We start from the raw sequence: 15,898 nt of genomic DNA on the forward strand, positions 1-15,898 counted from the left end.
CAGAGGGAGCTGTGACCTGGCAGGGCCAGCTGGCCGCGTCCCGCCGGAGCCCAGCCGCAGGAACGGGGTGAGGGGATGCTCCAAACACTTGTTGGATTGTCGCCGCTGCCGCCTCCGCGCAGCGCCTCTTATCAGCTGGCAGGGGGACAGGGCTGTTACGGGAACGGTCAGCTGCTCCCGCAGCACCCCACGGCGTCTCTGAGCTGTCAGGGAGCTGGCGGGGGCACAAGGTCACAGACCAGTGGCCAGGGATGTCCTTTGTGCCAGTGGCTTTGCTTTGTTCTCCGGGGGTCTTGGGGGAATTCGTGACTCACTGTGGATTCCTGCGAGTCCAGTCATGCTGGAGACGGACTGGGCTGGACTCAGTTCCTTCCTGCGGCGCTCCAGCCTCCAGCTCCGCGTTGCGTGAGCTGCCCAAGGACGCGCTCACAGGAAAAGGCCCTGCCAAGAGCGCTTGGAAGAGGGGCTCCCTGCCGAAGGGGCTCCACAGGACCCTGGTTCAGGCGCCCAGAACACCCCGGGCTCCCGGGGAGGAGGCAGCTCCCGTGCCCGGCGGGATTTGGTGCTCCCCACTTGCCCGGCATGAAGCCCACCCTGGCCGCGGCACCCCCCCTCCCCGTGGGCTCAGCCAGGAGCCCGTGGCCCGTGGCCCGCGGCCGCCCAGGGAACCCGCGGTGCTCCCGTCCTGGCTGCCGTGAGGCATCCTCGAGGAATCCTTTGGCAGCGCCGGGAGATGCTCCCGGCCGGGCAGGGACAGCAGGAGCCCCGCGTGGGCGGCTGAGGTCCCGCAGCAGGTGCTGGGGCCGCGGGGGCACCGAGGCTTGGGGGGCGGCCAAGACCCCCCCGTTGTGGTCCCTGAGCCGTGGCTGGGAGCTGACAGCCGGGCTGGATCCAAGTGACACCAGCTCCATGCCCTGGGCTGGCCTGGGCTGTCCCTGTCTCAGCTGTGCCCCTGGAAGGGGGAGGAATGCAGCCCCCTCCCCTTCTCTCGGCACACCTGGGCAATGGGGAAGCCCCCCAGGACGGCTCCCCCTGCATGGAGCGGGGGGTGCTGGCCCGGTAGCCGGGACCCCCCATTTGGCGAGGGCAATGCCGGGGGGCACCGGGAGGGGATCAGGAGCCGGGGACACCCCGGCCCAGCGGGGACAGAGGGGACCACAAGTTCGGGGCTCCTCGCTACAGCTCCAGGCCCGACCCCCGCCCCGCTGCGCTCCGCCCCGGGCCGGTCGCGGCTGCGGCGGCGCCTCCCCGCGCCCCCCCGGCCGGGGCGCGGCTATAAGGAGCGGCGGGGCCGGCGGCGGCGGGCGCGGGGCGGCGGAGCAGCGGGCGCGGCAGGTACGGGACGGGCTCCGGGGGGACGGGGTGGGGCTGGGGGGTGCCAGGCAGGAGGAGGGACGGGGGTCCCGCCCCATGAGTTCCGTGAGGGATCCCAGCACCGGACCCTCCACTCCTCTCACGGGGTCTCTTCGCGGCGGGCGCGGCAGGTACGGCCGGGAACGGGGAGGGGTTCCCACCCCGTGGGATCCTCGTGGGTGCTGCGTGGGTTCCCGGGTCACCCTCCCCGCTTTATCGGGGTCCCGGGAGTCCCCAGGCTGCAGGCGGGGTGGGCACGGCCGCGGGAGGGAGCCGGCAGGAGGGGGTCCTTCCCCGTGTGCCCCCGGATTGTCCCCACCGGCCCCTTTTGGGGTCCCCATCACCCCCCGGAGCCCCGCGGGCTGAGACCTGGCAGCTCATCGCACTGCCCGCGGTGGGGACTAGGGGTGGCGTTGGGAAGGGGCCCCGAGCAGCCCCCCGAGTGTCCCGGGGAGCCCCTTCCCCTGGGGGTTTGGTTTTGGAGCCGGTGGTGAAGGGTTGGGCGGGCACGGGGCTCCTCCGAGGCCGGGATGCGCAGAGCTGGGGGGAGAGGGTGTTTTGGAGCTCGAGCTGCGTGGTCACAAGGGGAGTTACAAAACCGGAATGTTTTGAGGAGCCTGGGGAGGGCAGGGTAGGAGCAGCGCCCACCCCGCGGTGGGGCTGGCGTGCCCTCACTGCCCTCCCTCCGCAGGTGTGGGGACATGACCGGGGACATGCGGGCCCTGCTGTGCCTCTGGCTGGTGGCCCAGGTGGCCCAGGTGGCCCTGTCCTCCCGGGTCCGCACCCGCCGGGAGCTGGGGCCCGGGTTGTACCAGCACGGAGTCTACGACGCGGGCGGCTCCTACTGCCAGCAGCGGGACGTCTGCTGCCACGGCCGCGACGACGGCTGCACCGTGCCCTACCACGACACCCTCTGCTACTGCGACCTCTTCTGCAACCGCACCGTGTCCGACTGCTGCCCCGACTTCTGGGAATACTGCCTGGGCATCCCGGCGCCCTTCCCCAAAGCCCCAGGTGAGGCTGAGGGTGCTGGGAGCCAGCCCATGTGGGGGCTGCATGCTCTGGGTGATGCTGCTGCTGCTGCTCGGGGTGATGGATGTGGCACCCCACGGTCCTGTCCTCACTGCAGGGCTGCTCCGGACCCCTCAAAGCTGTGGGAACTCCTGCAGGGTGTTCGGGATGGGGATGGACTCCCTGAAAAAGAGGTGTGGGACCCAAGAGCCCATTGCCTGGGGAAGGGGCCGCTCCAGCAGTGCCTGCGGGCAGAGCGGGGACGTGAAGGGACATGAGGGGACGCCATCCCAGCTTGCCTGGTCACGTCTGGGGCAGGCAGATGCTGGCCCTGGCTTAACCCTGCTGGCAGCTGGGGTGGCTGGGGGCGAGGAGGGGGCACGGGCAGCCCCCAGCTCGCAGCACAAGGCTCTCTCAGAAGTCCCTGCGGAGCAGAGCCAGCTCCCGGGCACAACCGGCCCCTTTATCCCTGTCCCGCCAGGCTGAGCACATTTAACCCTCCCGGCGCCGAGCCAGCCCCGCTCCCACCCTGCACCCACTGACCCCCAGCAGAATTTTGGGGTGCCGAGGTGCAGCCGGGCCCCAGCCTGGATTTAAGAACCTCGTTGATTTTCCCTTCGGTTTGCACCCCCGGGAATTTGGGGGGCTGGTGGGACCCCAAGCACTCACCAGGGGCTCTCCCATTCCCATGCAGGCTGTGCCCGTGCCGGGCTCAATTATCCCACGGGAGCCACGTACCGGGAGAACTGCAACCTGTGGTGAGTCAATGCAATGTGGGCACCTGCGGCATGTCACCAGCATGTCACCAGAGGAAGGTGTCATGGTCCTGTGGGCCTCAGAGAGCGAGGCCCGAGCTGGGTGGTGGGAGCTGCTGCCAAAATGCCTTTGCTCCAACAAATTCGGAGCCAAGGGCCTTGAGCCGCTCCCAAGTTTCAGCGCATGCCTGCGTGGGAGCCGCTCGCCCCGGCGCTGCCCAGGGGGGTTTTGGCCATGCTGGTCCCAGCCCAGCTTGCCCAAGCCTGACGGGACACCGGGGCAGCCGCGGGATTCCGTGCCAGCCGTGCCTCCCGCTGGGCAGCTCGGGGCTGGAGCAGCGGGGGGTTAACTGGGAATACTGGTGTTAGTGTACTGGTATTACTGGCATGCGGAGGTGGGGATGGGGAAGCTGCCGGAGACGAGGATTGCAGCCCGAGGGGCGATGCGGCAGATAACGGGAAATCAAAGGCAGCGTCTGGGGCGTGTGCGAGGGCAGGGGCACGTGTGGGAACATGTGTGTGCGCCGGGGCTGCAGGTGAAAAGCCAGCCCGAGCCTCCCCGCAGCTCTGGGGCAGCCCGGAGTTTCTCGCGGATCGCGGCACGGAGCACTCAGGGATGGAGGGTGTCACCATTCACCGGGGAGTGTCAATGTCCCCAAGCCACGCAGGTCACCTCTCTGCTGCCGGGGGAGAATTTCTGACCCACCAGCGCCAGGGAGGGGGCAAATCTTCCCTTCCAAACCTTCCTCCCCCACGCTTGGTGCCTGGAGAAGAGGAATTTCTGCAGCATCACCCCCTCCCCTGTCCCTGCCGGGGTCCTGCTGGGAGGTGGCAGGGGACAAAACGCATGAGGGGATGACACAGGGTGCGGGTACCCAGCTGGTGGCACCCTGAGGTGCTCCCAAGTCCTCAGGTGTCACACAGAGCGCCGGGAGCGCTCAGGGAAGGCTGGAATCCAGGTGCTGCCGGCAGGATTGGGATGGGGGTGTCTGGCGGGACACGGCCGCGGCCTCGCTCAGCTCCATAAAAGGGAAATGTGCCGGGATCTGGGCAGGAGGGAGCATGCCAAGCATTGCTCACTGCACGGGGGGAGCACAGCCCGGGGCTCCCCAGGGGACCCGCCACACCCCCAGAGCCCCCCCCGGCCCGCCCGTCCCCGTGGAGTGACCTGGTCACTGTGGGTCACCCATGGGGACAGCCAGCCCCGACCCCCGGCCCCGGGCTGCTGTCCAAGCCCCTCTCTGATGTCTGCAGCCCTGGCAGCTTTTCAGCTGATTTTCTGTCCCATGGCCTGGCTGCCCTCGGGGCTCCTGCGGGGGTTGGGGCAGGGGGGGACAGCTCCCAGGGCCACCCAGAGGTCACTCAGGGTCACCCAAAGGCCACTCGGGGTCACCCAGAGGGCTGCCCACGGCTTCACCCCACTGTAAGGTGCCAAGCTCTGGTGACCCCCTAACAAGGGGCAGCGCCCACTCAGGGTCCCCCTGGTGACGCTGGGGACATAATTTCTCACCGACTGTCCCCTCTGCAGCACCTGCGGGCCGGGCGGGCAGTGGCAGTGCGAGGACCACGCCTGCCTGATGGATGGGGAGCTAATCGATGCCATCAACAGGGGCAATTACGGGTAAGGACCGGACACCGCGAGGGTGGCACCGGGACGCTTCACCCCTCGGTGCTTTTCGGGGTGACCCCTGAGCCGTGTCCCCTCTTCGCCCGCAGCTGGAGAGCCGCCAACTACAGCCAGTTCTGGGGGATGACCCTGGAGGATGGGATCCGGCACCGCCTGGGCACCTTCCGTCCCTCTCCCACCGTCATGAACATGAACGAGATGCACGTGAGTCCCCCCGGGGGGGGAAACTGAGGCACGCCCAGTGATCCCCCATGGCTGGGAAGGGGCTCCCAGATGGGGGGCGGGGGGAGGCAGGGCAGCCCTCGTGTTTGGAGACAGCAGCTCAGCAAATTCCCCCGGACAATCCCCGGGCTGCCAGTGTTGTTTTTTCCCCCTCTCCTCCGTGTTCGTTTCCCATCGGAACGGCGGCCCCGCCGCTGCTGACTCAGCAGAGCCGCCTGCTCCCTCTCTTTGCCTCTGCCCGCACCCAAACCCGGGCTGGGCACCCCCCGGGGGTCCCTGGGGGGCTGGCAGAGCTTGATGCCCGCCCACCCCACGCTCCGGAGCCCGAGGTTTAATTTTAGAGGCGCTTCCTGCTCTGGGAGAAGCCGGGCACTTGTGGCCGTGTCCTCCCCAGGAAGGCCAGGGCGGGGGCACTGTCCCTGCTCCAGGGAGGAAAGGCAGGGCCAGAGGCCACCCCGAGGGGCTGTGTCACCCAGAGCTGTCCCCTCGGGGTGGCCACCGAGGGCCTTGCTGGGCTCTGGGATGGGACACTGGGTGCTGGTGTTCTCTAAAGAGCTGCTGGGGCTGTGGAGCCCAAATTTAGGGGAAATTGAGGGGTGTGGCCCTTCTGGGATAAAGGTGAACCCAAATCTTTGTCACTCAGAGTATGTCCCTGTCCTGAGGGGTCTCACAGTGAGGTTGGGGGACACAAAACCTGGGTGGGGACACTGCTCAGAGGATGGCTGGGATGGCAGGAGGAGCTGGGGGGTCCCGCTGGGCTGAGCCCCCCCATCTCTGCCCCGCAGATGAACATGGACTCCAACGAGGTGCTGCCGCGTCACTTCGATGCCGCCGCGAAGTGGCCCGGGATGATCCACGAGCCCCTGGACCAGGGCAACTGCGCGGGCTCCTGGGCCTTCTCCACGGCCGGTGAGGGGCGGCGGGGCGGGGACAGCGGGGACAGGGGGGACAGGGGCGGGACCGCCTCCCCCTGAGCTGTGGGGACAGAGGGGACAGGGACGGAGCCGCCTCCCCCTGAGCTGTGGGGACAGAGGGGACAGGGACGGAGCCGCCTCCCCCTGAGCTGTGGGGACAGCAGGGACAGAGGGGACAGGGGCGGAGCCGCCTCCCCCTGAGCTGCGGGGACAGAGGGGACAGGGACGGAGCCGCCTCCCCCTGAGCTGCCGCTCCTCCCCAGCCGTGGCCTCGGACCGCATCTCCATCCACTCCATGGGCCACATGACCCCCGCGCTGTCCCCGCAAAACCTCCTGTCCTGTGACACCCGCAACCAGCGTGGCTGCAGCGGGGGGCGCCTGGACGGAGCCTGGTGGTACCTGCGCAGGAGGGGGTGAGTGGGGTAATGGGATGATGGGATAATGGGATAATGATGGGATGGGATGGGATGGGATGGGATGGGATGGGATGGGATGGGATGGGATGGGATGGGATGGGATGGGATGGGATGGGATGGGATGGGATGGGATGGGATGGGGGACTGGGGCTGCTCTGGAGGTTTGGGGTTCTGGCCACCTGGGAAGAGCCCAGGAGATCCCCATGCTCATCCTGTGCCTTGGACAGCTGGGGAATGAGGGCTGCCAGGGCAGGATGGACAGTGGGGTTTGGGATTGCGATGGGACTGGGGATCAGAGTAGAGATGGGAGTGGGGTTTGGGGTGAAGATGGAAGTGGGGATTGGGATGGGGATGAGAGTGGATTTTGGGATGGGAATTGGAAGAGGGATTTGCTGTGGAGATGGAGAATAGGTTCGATACAGGGATAGGACTGGAAGTTCAGTTTGGGATGGGGATGGGAGTGTGGTTTGGGATGAGGATGGAGCCGGTCCTTCCCCTCCCACATCCCTGTCCCTGCACGCAGGGTGGTGACAGACGAGTGCTACCCGTTCACGAGCCAGCAGAGCCCGCCCGCGGCTCAGCCCTGCATGATGCACAGCCGCTCCACGGGCCGGGGCAAGCGACAGGCGACAGCGCGCTGCCCCAACCCCCAGACCCACTCCAACGAGATCTACCAGTCCACCCCCGCCTACCGCCTCTCCTCCAGCGTGAGCGCCGGGCCCGGGGGCGGAGCGGGAGCCCTTTGGAGCGGGAAGGGGCTTGGCTCGGGCTGCTTTACCTGGGAAAACCGAGGTTGGGAATGCGGCTGGGAAAGCCCCGCTGCGGAGCCCGCGGGGAGCGGCTCCTCCACAGCAGCCGCCTGTGGGTGCTGGAGCAGCTCTGCTGCATCCCTGGGGGTGGGGAGGGCAGTGCTGGGGGTCCCGGCCCCGCTGCCACCCGGTGCCACCCGGTGCCACCCTGTTCTGTGCTTGCAGGAGAAGGAGATCATGAAGGAGCTTCTGGAGAACGGCCCCGTGCAAGGTACGGAGCTGGCTGGGACAGCCCTCTGTGCACCCCAAAAGGTTGGGGGAACAAAGTAGGGAGGGAAAACCTCTCTGTCAGGGCTGGGGGAGCTGTCGTGACAGCCAGAACCCCCCTCAGCTTCTCCCCCTGCGTGCCCGGGCAGTGCTGCCCCAGTGCCCGTCACGCTGCCCACCCCAGCAGGCACCGGGTTGCTCATTAACTCCTGAGATTTAATCACCGCCTTGGCAGCTGCGTTTGTTTAACTTTATTTGTGCTTTTTGAAACCTCCTCGGAGCGTGGTTGTATCGCCCCGGGGAGGCTCCGGCTGCCGCCTCCCCTCCCGCTGGGAATGCGACGCCCCCGCACCCCTCTGTACCCAGAGGGGACACAGAGCCCTTCCTGGGGACAGCGGCAGTGTCCCCAAAGCCTCTGGCCCTCCCCGCAGCCATCCTGGAGGTGCACGAGGATTTCTTCATGTACAAGAGCGGGATCTATCGGCACACGCCCGTGGCCGAGGGGAAGGGGCCGAAGCACCAGAGGCACGGGACCCACTCGGTGAAAATCACCGGGTAGGTGTGGGGGTGGCCTGGGGGGGCTCAGAGCGTTGGTCAGGGTGGGAAAAATGTTCCCTTTGGGCGTCCCCGAGCTGGGAAAGGAAGCAGGGAGGGGAATGGTGGCACAAGTGGCAGCAGTGCGGTGCTCAGTACCTGGAAGAGGGGGGGGTTTGGAGGTGCAGACCCCCGGGGAGGGGGGGAATCTGCCCTGTGTCCGTGTTTCCTTCCTCCTGCCGTGGCTAAATATTCCTGCCCTTATTCCGGGAGCGGATGTCCCAACCTCGGTCTGGCCCTGGGGAGGTGACAGGGGCAGGAAATGAGCAGGGTTAGCCCCACCCCGTGCCCCAATCCCACCACGGTGCTGGGTGTGGGGACCCCACAGTCTGGGGGTGCTTGGGGACCCCACAGTCTGAGGGTGCTTGGGGACCCCACAGTCTGGGGATGCTTGGGGACCCCTCCTCACTGTTCTGTCCCACTGCAGGTGGGGAGAGGAGCAGCTGCCTGATGGCCAGACCCAAAAATACTGGGTGAGTTTGGGGAGGGGGCTCAGCCAAGGGGTGCTGCCGCTTCCCCTCACCCCTGTGGGGTCCGGCTTGGCTTTGTGGGGGGGGTCACCACTCTGAGTGTGTCCCCTGTCCCCTCTGCAGACGGCGGCCAACTCGTGGGGCACGGCGTGGGGCGAGGGCGGCCACTTTCGCATCGCCCGCGGCGTCAACGAGTGCGAGGTGGAGACTTTCGTGGTGGGGGTGTGGGGCCGTGTCAGCATGGAGGACATGCCCCACAAGTGAGCCCCCCGATGTCCCTGTGTCCCCAGCGCGGCCCCGCCCAGCTCACAGCACGCTGGGCCAGGGGCTGGCACTGTCCCCTGTGTCCCCCTAACCGGGGGCTGGCGCTGTCCCCGTGTCCCCATGGCCAGGGGCTGGCGCTGACCCCCGTGTGCCCATGGACAGGGGCTGGCGCTGTCCCCTGTGTCCCCATGGCCGGGGGCCGGCGCTGTCCCCTGTGTCCCCTAGCCGGGGGCTGGCGCTGTCCCCTGTGTCCCCCAGCAGTGGGCTGGTGCTGTCCCCTGTGTCCCCTAGCCGGGGGCTGGCGCTGTCCCCTGTGTCCCCCTGCCGGGGGCTGCGTGTCCCCGCGGTGCTGACACAGCGGCCGGGGGCAGTGGGCCGTGCGAGGGGGTTGCCCCGGGGGCTGTTCCCGTCTCCCATGGGATTTTCCCGCTAATCCCCCCGCCCCGGGCTCGGCTGGGCTGCGGTGCCAGCGGGGGCTCTTCAAAGGCAGCTGCACCCCCCTCCCCATCCCGGCTGGGGTTGTGGGATTCCCCCCTCCCCTTTTCCCAGTGGGGGGGACCCCCGTATTCCTGCCCCTCCCGTCCTGGCCCCAGCAGCTCCCCCCAGCAGGGCAGTGCTGGAGATGGGGGTGAAATAACCCAGCGGGGGGGTCCCCTGAGCCCCCAGGGCTGGTGTCGCCAGGATGGGGTCCCCACCGTCCCCCCCCCCCCCCAGCCCGTCCCTATGGTGCTATGGCCCTGCCACCCCCCTGGGGGACAGCAGGGACAAGGGAGGGCTCAGCCCCGTGGTGTCCCCGTCCTGGGGGGGGCCACAAGTGGGGTCCACGCAGCCAGCACAGCCCGGGACCCCCCCCCCTCCACCCCAACCCAAGGGCTGTACTTTTAAGACTGTTTTTTTGTATTTATTTTGCTTTTTATTGTTTGTAAATAAAGTTATGGAAGCCTCAGAGCCCAGAGGGTGCACTCAGTGCTCGGAGGGGGACACGTGGCCCCTGTCACCCCCGTCTGGGGGGCCCAGCGTGGCCTCGGGAAGGGCTGGGGGGGTGAGATAAGGTCCCGCTCATTGTCCACCTTCCGGCCCCGCCGCTCCGGTCACCGCGGCCAGCGCTGGCCACGCCGCGGGCACGCGCAGCCACTCCGGGCCACCGCGGCCGGGGGGGTCACCAGGGCCACCTGTGCCACCGCGGCCAGCTGTGCCACCGCACCCGACTGTGCCACCACAGCCGGGTATCGCCACCACAGCCGCCGTGCAGCTGGGTGTGCCACCACGGCCAAATGTGCCACCGCAAGCGCCACCAGAGTGAGATGTGCCACCACATCCACGCGTGTCCCCACACCGCCCGTGTCCCCGCAGCCACCCCGCGCCATGCCTGGGGTGGCGCTGGGGCTGTTGTCGCCTTTTCCAAAGGCCTGCACTCCTGGCGGCCCCTGTCCCTTTCCATGTCCCCTCCCTCGGTCACCCCGGGTCCCCAAGCAGGGGACACTCGCGGGGTGGAGGGCGGTGCCACCTGGTGGTGGCTGCCTGCAACTGCAGGGATGGGGGCATACATTTATTTATTTATTGTTTATTTATTTATTCATTTTAAAAACATGTAAAAATAATATCTCTATTATGTACAGATAGAGATATAGATGAGTATAGATATGTCTGCATATATATCTAGATATATATATATACATGTGCCTGTTTGTGTTCAGACGTGAACACCACCCCATATATAGTATATATATATATATATATATTTATCTATATATGTCTATATTTATCTATATATGTCTATATATATCTCTCTGTGTGTATATATACCTGTATATAAATATATATATATATAAAAATATATATATGTATATGCAAAAAACCACCCTGTATATATTTTATATCTGTAGATATGTACATGTAACCACACCCATTTAATATCTATAACATAGACTATAGAATATAGACTATATAATATATATTATATACAACATAATATAATATATAACATATTTTATATAATATATAGTGTATAGTATATAGTATATATTGTATATATGTATTTACATATACATATGTGTATATATATATATAAACACATGCCTTTATATATTTACATATATATACACATACAATTTTTATATGTTTATGTGTATCTATATATATGTACATGTATGTATATGTATTAAAAATGCCTGTATATATATTTATAATTAAAAATATGCATATATATACACACCTATATATATGTACACAAGTATGTGTATATATATATATATATATATATATATATATATGAACCTACACACCTGTATGTATGTATACATGTAAATATACAAAAAATATATATCATGCAGGTATGTGTTTTTAAATATATTTATATGTATTTTATATACTTTTTACATATATGTATTTTATATTTTATAGATAGCATATAAAATATATTAAAATACATATATGGATGTATAAAATATATTCCATCTATAAAACATATATTTCTATTTTTGATAAATGTATGCATACATATAAATATATTTATATGTATTTACAGCCCCCTGCCCCTCTGCCTCAAGCCCAAGCAGGGCTGAGCTCTGACTCAACAGAAATATTGGAAATGCTCAGGGGAAAATATCCTTGGAATGCTCGGGGATGGTTGGGAACAGCCAGTCCTGCCCAGGGCTGGAAAACACCGAGGTCATGGAGAAAACACCGAGCCTGGGCTCCTCCTGCTGCTCCCAGACCTTTTAACCTTTTATTCCCTAGGAATTCCTCCAAATCTCTCGGAGATTCCTCAGGGTGGGTTCCAGCCTCATCCTGGGCTCCTCCTGCTGCTCCCAGACCTTTAACCTTTTATTCCCTAGGAATTCCTCCAAATCTCTCGGAGATTCCTCAGGGTGGGTTCCAGCCTCATCCTGGGCTCCTCCTGCTGCTCCCAGACCTTTTAACCTTTTATTCCCTAGGAATTCCTCCAAATCTCTCGGAGATTCCTCAGGGTGGGTTCCAGCCTCATCCTGGGCTCCTCCTGCTGCTCCCAGACCTTTTAACCTTTTATTCCCTAGGAATTCCTCCAAATCTCTCGGAGATTCCTCAGGGTGGGTTCCAGCCTCATCGCTTGGGAGGAAAACTCCGGCACTGATTGGGTTTTCCTGCGCCTTAGGAGCCGCCCCCCATCCTTTATTTTCTATATTTAGACATGAAATTCCTGAGAACTGATTTTAGGGAATGGTGTCCAGTCCTGGCACATGTCCCCTGGTGCCACCACAGGGGACAGGAGGCACCTGATGTCCCCTGGAGCCCCCCCTGGACACAGAGACCACAGAGGAGCCGGAGTAGAACACGTTTTATTCCAAAGCTGGAAAAATTGAGCTCTAAACTTTGTCTGGATTTGGCTTCAGGATTGGCAACAGTGAGGGGACGATCCCAGGGGGCTGCAGCAGCACATCCCATTCCAGCAGCCCCCGGAAAAACAGGGATGAGACCCCCAGGAAAGCATTCCCAGGGTGGGATGAGCTCCCAGGGCACTCAGGGAGGGAAGGAAGGAGCTTTGTCCTCACTTCTCCCTTCTCCTGCCGCTTCCAAAGCCAAGGCTCAGCTTTTCCTCCCCGAAACGGGGATGTTCTGCTGCAGGCACCTCGGGGTGAAGCTGGAATTTGGGGCTGGCACGGGATCTGAGCTGCTTTGGCTGCCCCAGTTTGGCGTGGGATTCACCCCGACTCCCACAGAATGGACACAAGGAATCCAAGCCAGGAAAACCCCAGCAGGATTTGGGGTGGATCGAGCTGGAAAATGGGAACTCAGAGGAGCTCAGCCACATCCAACAGGAAGATGAGGATGGCTGAAGCTGCTGGAGAGCTCCAGAATTCCCAGCCTTTGGAGTGGGGCTGTCAGAGCATCCGTGTCACCACCATGGTGAGGAAATCCTCGTAGCTGAGGCGGACGTTCCCCACCATGGCCGTGTCCTTCTCCCGGAAGGCGTCGGTGAGGCTCTGCAGCTGCATGCAGATGTGGATGAACCGGTCCAGTTGGATACTGGGATTGGGGGAACGCTGGGCGTACCGGGCCAGCAGCAGCTGGCTGAACTGGGGGCTCAGGTTGTAGCCCATCTGGGAGAAAGCTGGGAGCAAGAAAAACTCGGATGGAGCCTTCCCAAAAGGAGGGGGAGTGGCTGTGTTCTCCTCCCCCGTGTGCCACACACCCCTTCTCCCACTCCCACCACCCTTCCCACACTTCCCACTCGGGGTGTGCACGGGCAGGGCTCTCCAGAGGAATCAAACCACAAATTCCAGGCGTTTTTCCCTCTGACACACACCCAAGAGCTCCTCCCCAAAAACCAGGTTCCAGCCACTCATCGTTGAGGGGGAATTCTGGGCTTCCTGAAGGAACTTTGTGCCCCACCCCTGCTGCAGCTCATCACCTCCTGTCCCCTGAGAAGCTCCTGCTTTATCCCACGGATAATTCCCAAGGAAGCATCCCAGGAGCTCAGAGCATCCCCAGCCCGGCTGCAGCAACCACTCCAGCAGGAATTCCAGTTTCCAGCTGGGAACAGAGCCAGGCAGCGGTGATGGGGGGGTCAGGACGGGCCAGGCTGGTGGCTGTGCCCCTCACCCACCTTGCTGGAGCTCGCTGAAGCTGATGGAGCCGGACTGGTCCCGGTCATACTGCTGGAAGAGGCTCCTCCACTGCTGGATGAAGCGCAGCAGGGCGGAGAAGCCGTAGACGTCGATGCGCCCCGACCGCGTCTTGTCAAACATGTCTGGGCAGGGAGGAGCAGGAACAGGGCAGGGAGGAATGGAAAAGCTGCAGAAACTTCCAGGGAGCTCGGGATCCACGCCGTGGCTCCCTGGAATCCTGCTCTGATCCCAAAAATCCCCCTCGGCAGGACTGGGATCGACCGGGACTATTCAACCCTCCAAGGCTGGTAAGAAACGGCACCAAAAGCTGAGGTTGGGGCAAGCTTTGGGTCAGACTCTGCATTTTTTGGGCTTTCCTCCCTTTCCTCCCTGTTTTTCTGGGATCTGGGGCTTGTGCAGAGCTGGGATTTCCTTTCCCAAGCAGGATTTTGGGCCCTTCACCTGTATCCTGTACCACTGGGAGCTGCTTGGTTTGCCCAGCTCCAGCCGGGAACGATACCCAGGGAAAAGGGAATTCTGCCTCACCCCAAATCCAACCAAACCAGATTAGAGGAGGGGAAGGAGACCCCAGACTCACTGATCATGAGCAGACAGGTCTCATCGTTGAACGAGGACCAGTTGTTGTTGACCAGAGCCTGTTTCAGCTCCTTGACGGAGATGAACCCGCTGCGATCCGTATCCACCGTCTGGAACCAGGAGAACGCCTCGGGATCCACCCCTGGGGGGGCATTCCCTGCGTGGGGAGAGGCCATCGGAGCTGTCACCTTCCCCTCGGACAGGCCACGGGCTGGGCTGGCCCCGGGGGTGGCTCCCAGGGCCGGGCAGAGCTTCTCCTCCCACGGGTTTTTAGCCCGGTAAATCCCGGGAGAGCGGGCGGGAAGGGCTGGGATGGGCACGGAGCGGCTGGAGCCGGGAATGGGTTGGGAACCGGAGCCTGGTGGAGCTTTGGGGTGGAGAGAGAGCCACGGCGCTGCCCCACAAAGCCGGCAGCAAAGGGAGACGGGTGTGGGGTGAAAGTTTTAGGGCTGCCTGGCACTTCCTCTTCCTCCCCTTTCTTTTTCCTCCTCCTCTTTCTCCTTTCCCTCCTCCTCTTCCTTCTCCTCCTCCTCCAAGATTTCAAAATAATAAACCGGGACATCCCATTTCATCCTCGTGGTGGCTTCTGCTGAGCTTGGGACCCCCTCAACCCCCACCTGGGCACCGGACTGGGGATTCCCCAGCCCCTCCGACCCCGCACCGGGCTGGGGACCCCATCGCTCCCCACCTCCGTCCCGGGTACCGCGGCAGGGAGACCCCCGGACTCACCTCCCGGGGCCGGCCCGCCGTAGAGCCCGGGCTGGGGTCCGCCGTAGGGACTGCCGTAGGGACCCCCGGGCGGGGGGTGCCCGTAGGGTCCCGGGGGTGGCCCCCCGCCGTAGGGACCCCCGGGCGGGGGTTGCCCGTAGGGTCCCGGGGGTGGCCCCCCGCCGTAGGGAGCCCCGGGGTAGGGGCCGACCGGGGGGGGCTGTCCTGCGCCGGGGTAGCCCTGGGGAGGGGACAGAGCCGGTGTGAGGAGGGCACCGGACACCGGGCACCGAGATGGGCACGGGGACGGACCTGGTGTCGCTCACCCTGGAGCTCCTGCGCGCCTCCCATGGCCCCCACCCCCGGACCAGCCCCCGGTGCGACCCCCGCCCGGTCACAGTCCGGACCCGGGTCACAGTCCCGGTCACAGTCCGGATCCCGGGCACGGTCCGGATCCCAGTCACAGTCCCGCTCCCGGTCACGGACGGGATCCCGGTCACGGTCCGGATCCCGGTCCCTGGTCCCCGGCGCCGCTCCCGGTTCCGGTCCCGCTCCCCGGTCCCACTCTCCAATGCCTCTCCGGTCCCGCTCCCCGGTCCCCATTCCCCGCCCCTCGGTCCCGGTCGGGCTCCCTGCCGCCGCTCCCACTCCTCCGGTCCCGGTCCCGGTCCCGGTCCCGGTTCCCCGCCGCCACTCCTGGTCCTCGTCCTCGTCCCGGTCCCGGTCCCGATCCCGGTCCCGGTCCCGCACCTGCCCCGGGTACGCCATAGCGGATCTTCCGCCCCGGCCACGCCCTGATGACGTCACAGAAGCGGCATACATTCATTGGCTACTGTGGGTTGTGACCACGCCCCCTGGGCGGGGCGGAAACAGAGCGGTGACGCCCGGGAAGCGCGCGCCCGTGTGGAGCCTTAAAGCGGCAACGGCGCCTCCGAGGGGGGGGCCACCGGGTGGAGATAGCGCCGGGAGCAGCCCGGGAGCGGGGCTGGAATTCCCCGGGAGCTCAGCCGGGATCAGCCTGGGAATGGGGCTGGCGACCCCACAAAATGAGGGCTGGGATTCCCCTGGCAGCAGCACCCAGATCCCTCTGGGAGCAGGACTGGGATGGCTGTCTGGGCTTCCCAGGAATACAAAATTTTCTGGGGTTCCAGAAAATCCAAGAGCAGGGCTGGGGTCAGCCTGAGAGTAGGGCTGGAATCACCACATGACCACGGGAATTCGTTGGGATTCCTCCAGAGCCAAGGCTGGGATCCCACCCAACCACAGATCTCCTGGGACAGGGGCTGAGATGTGCTGGGATGAGAGCGGGATCTCCCCAGGAATGGCGCTGGGATACCCCCAAATCAGAGCTAGCATTGCCCTGA

General features: G+C 63.2%; 2 protein-coding genes across 4 annotated transcripts; one reads left to right on the top strand and one right to left on the bottom strand.

The window, feature by feature from the left end:
* The first annotated feature begins 1,289 nt into the window (after nucleotides 1-1,289).
* TINAGL1 (tubulointerstitial nephritis antigen like 1) lies at nucleotides 1,290-9,591 on the top strand. 3 transcript variants are annotated; one of them, XM_050983202.1, is made up of 12 exons: nucleotides 1,290-1,335; nucleotides 2,045-2,367; nucleotides 3,059-3,122; nucleotides 4,648-4,740; nucleotides 4,836-4,950; nucleotides 5,754-5,877; nucleotides 6,146-6,296; nucleotides 6,823-7,006; nucleotides 7,274-7,319; nucleotides 7,747-7,870; nucleotides 8,337-8,382; nucleotides 8,503-9,591. In XM_050983202.1, exons 2-12 carry the CDS (start codon nucleotides 2,055-2,057, stop codon nucleotides 8,641-8,643), a joined length of 1,401 nt encoding a protein of 466 aa, XP_050839159.1. In that variant the 5' UTR covers nucleotides 1,290-1,335; nucleotides 2,045-2,054; the 3' UTR covers nucleotides 8,644-9,591. The 3 variants fall into 3 exon arrangements, with proteins under 3 accessions (XP_050839159.1, XP_050839158.1, XP_050839157.1); XM_050983201.1 differs by lacking the exon at nucleotides 1,290-1,335 and adding an exon at nucleotides 1,363-1,484 and having other exon boundaries at nucleotides 6,823-7,091; nucleotides 8,503-8,640; XM_050983200.1 differs by lacking the exon at nucleotides 1,290-1,335 and adding an exon at nucleotides 1,364-1,484.
* A 2,351-nt stretch (nucleotides 9,592-11,942) lies between these two features.
* PEF1 (penta-EF-hand domain containing 1) lies at nucleotides 11,943-15,384 on the bottom strand. The gene is made up of 5 exons (XM_050983203.1): nucleotides 15,285-15,384; nucleotides 14,556-14,775; nucleotides 13,828-13,983; nucleotides 13,229-13,372; nucleotides 11,943-12,733 (listed from the first exon to the last, which is right to left on the bottom strand). The coding sequence occupies exons 1-5, from the start codon at nucleotides 15,354-15,356 to the stop codon at nucleotides 12,504-12,506; spliced, it is 822 nt and encodes a 273-aa protein (XP_050839160.1). The 5' UTR covers nucleotides 15,357-15,384; the 3' UTR covers nucleotides 11,943-12,503.
* Between the last annotated feature and the right edge of the window lie 514 nt (nucleotides 15,385-15,898).

Source organism: Serinus canaria, chromosome 23 (genome assembly GCF_022539315.1).
Source record: "Serinus canaria isolate serCan28SL12 chromosome 23, serCan2020, whole genome shotgun sequence".
In the NCBI taxonomy this organism is placed as follows: domain Eukaryota; kingdom Metazoa; phylum Chordata; class Aves; order Passeriformes; family Fringillidae; genus Serinus; species Serinus canaria.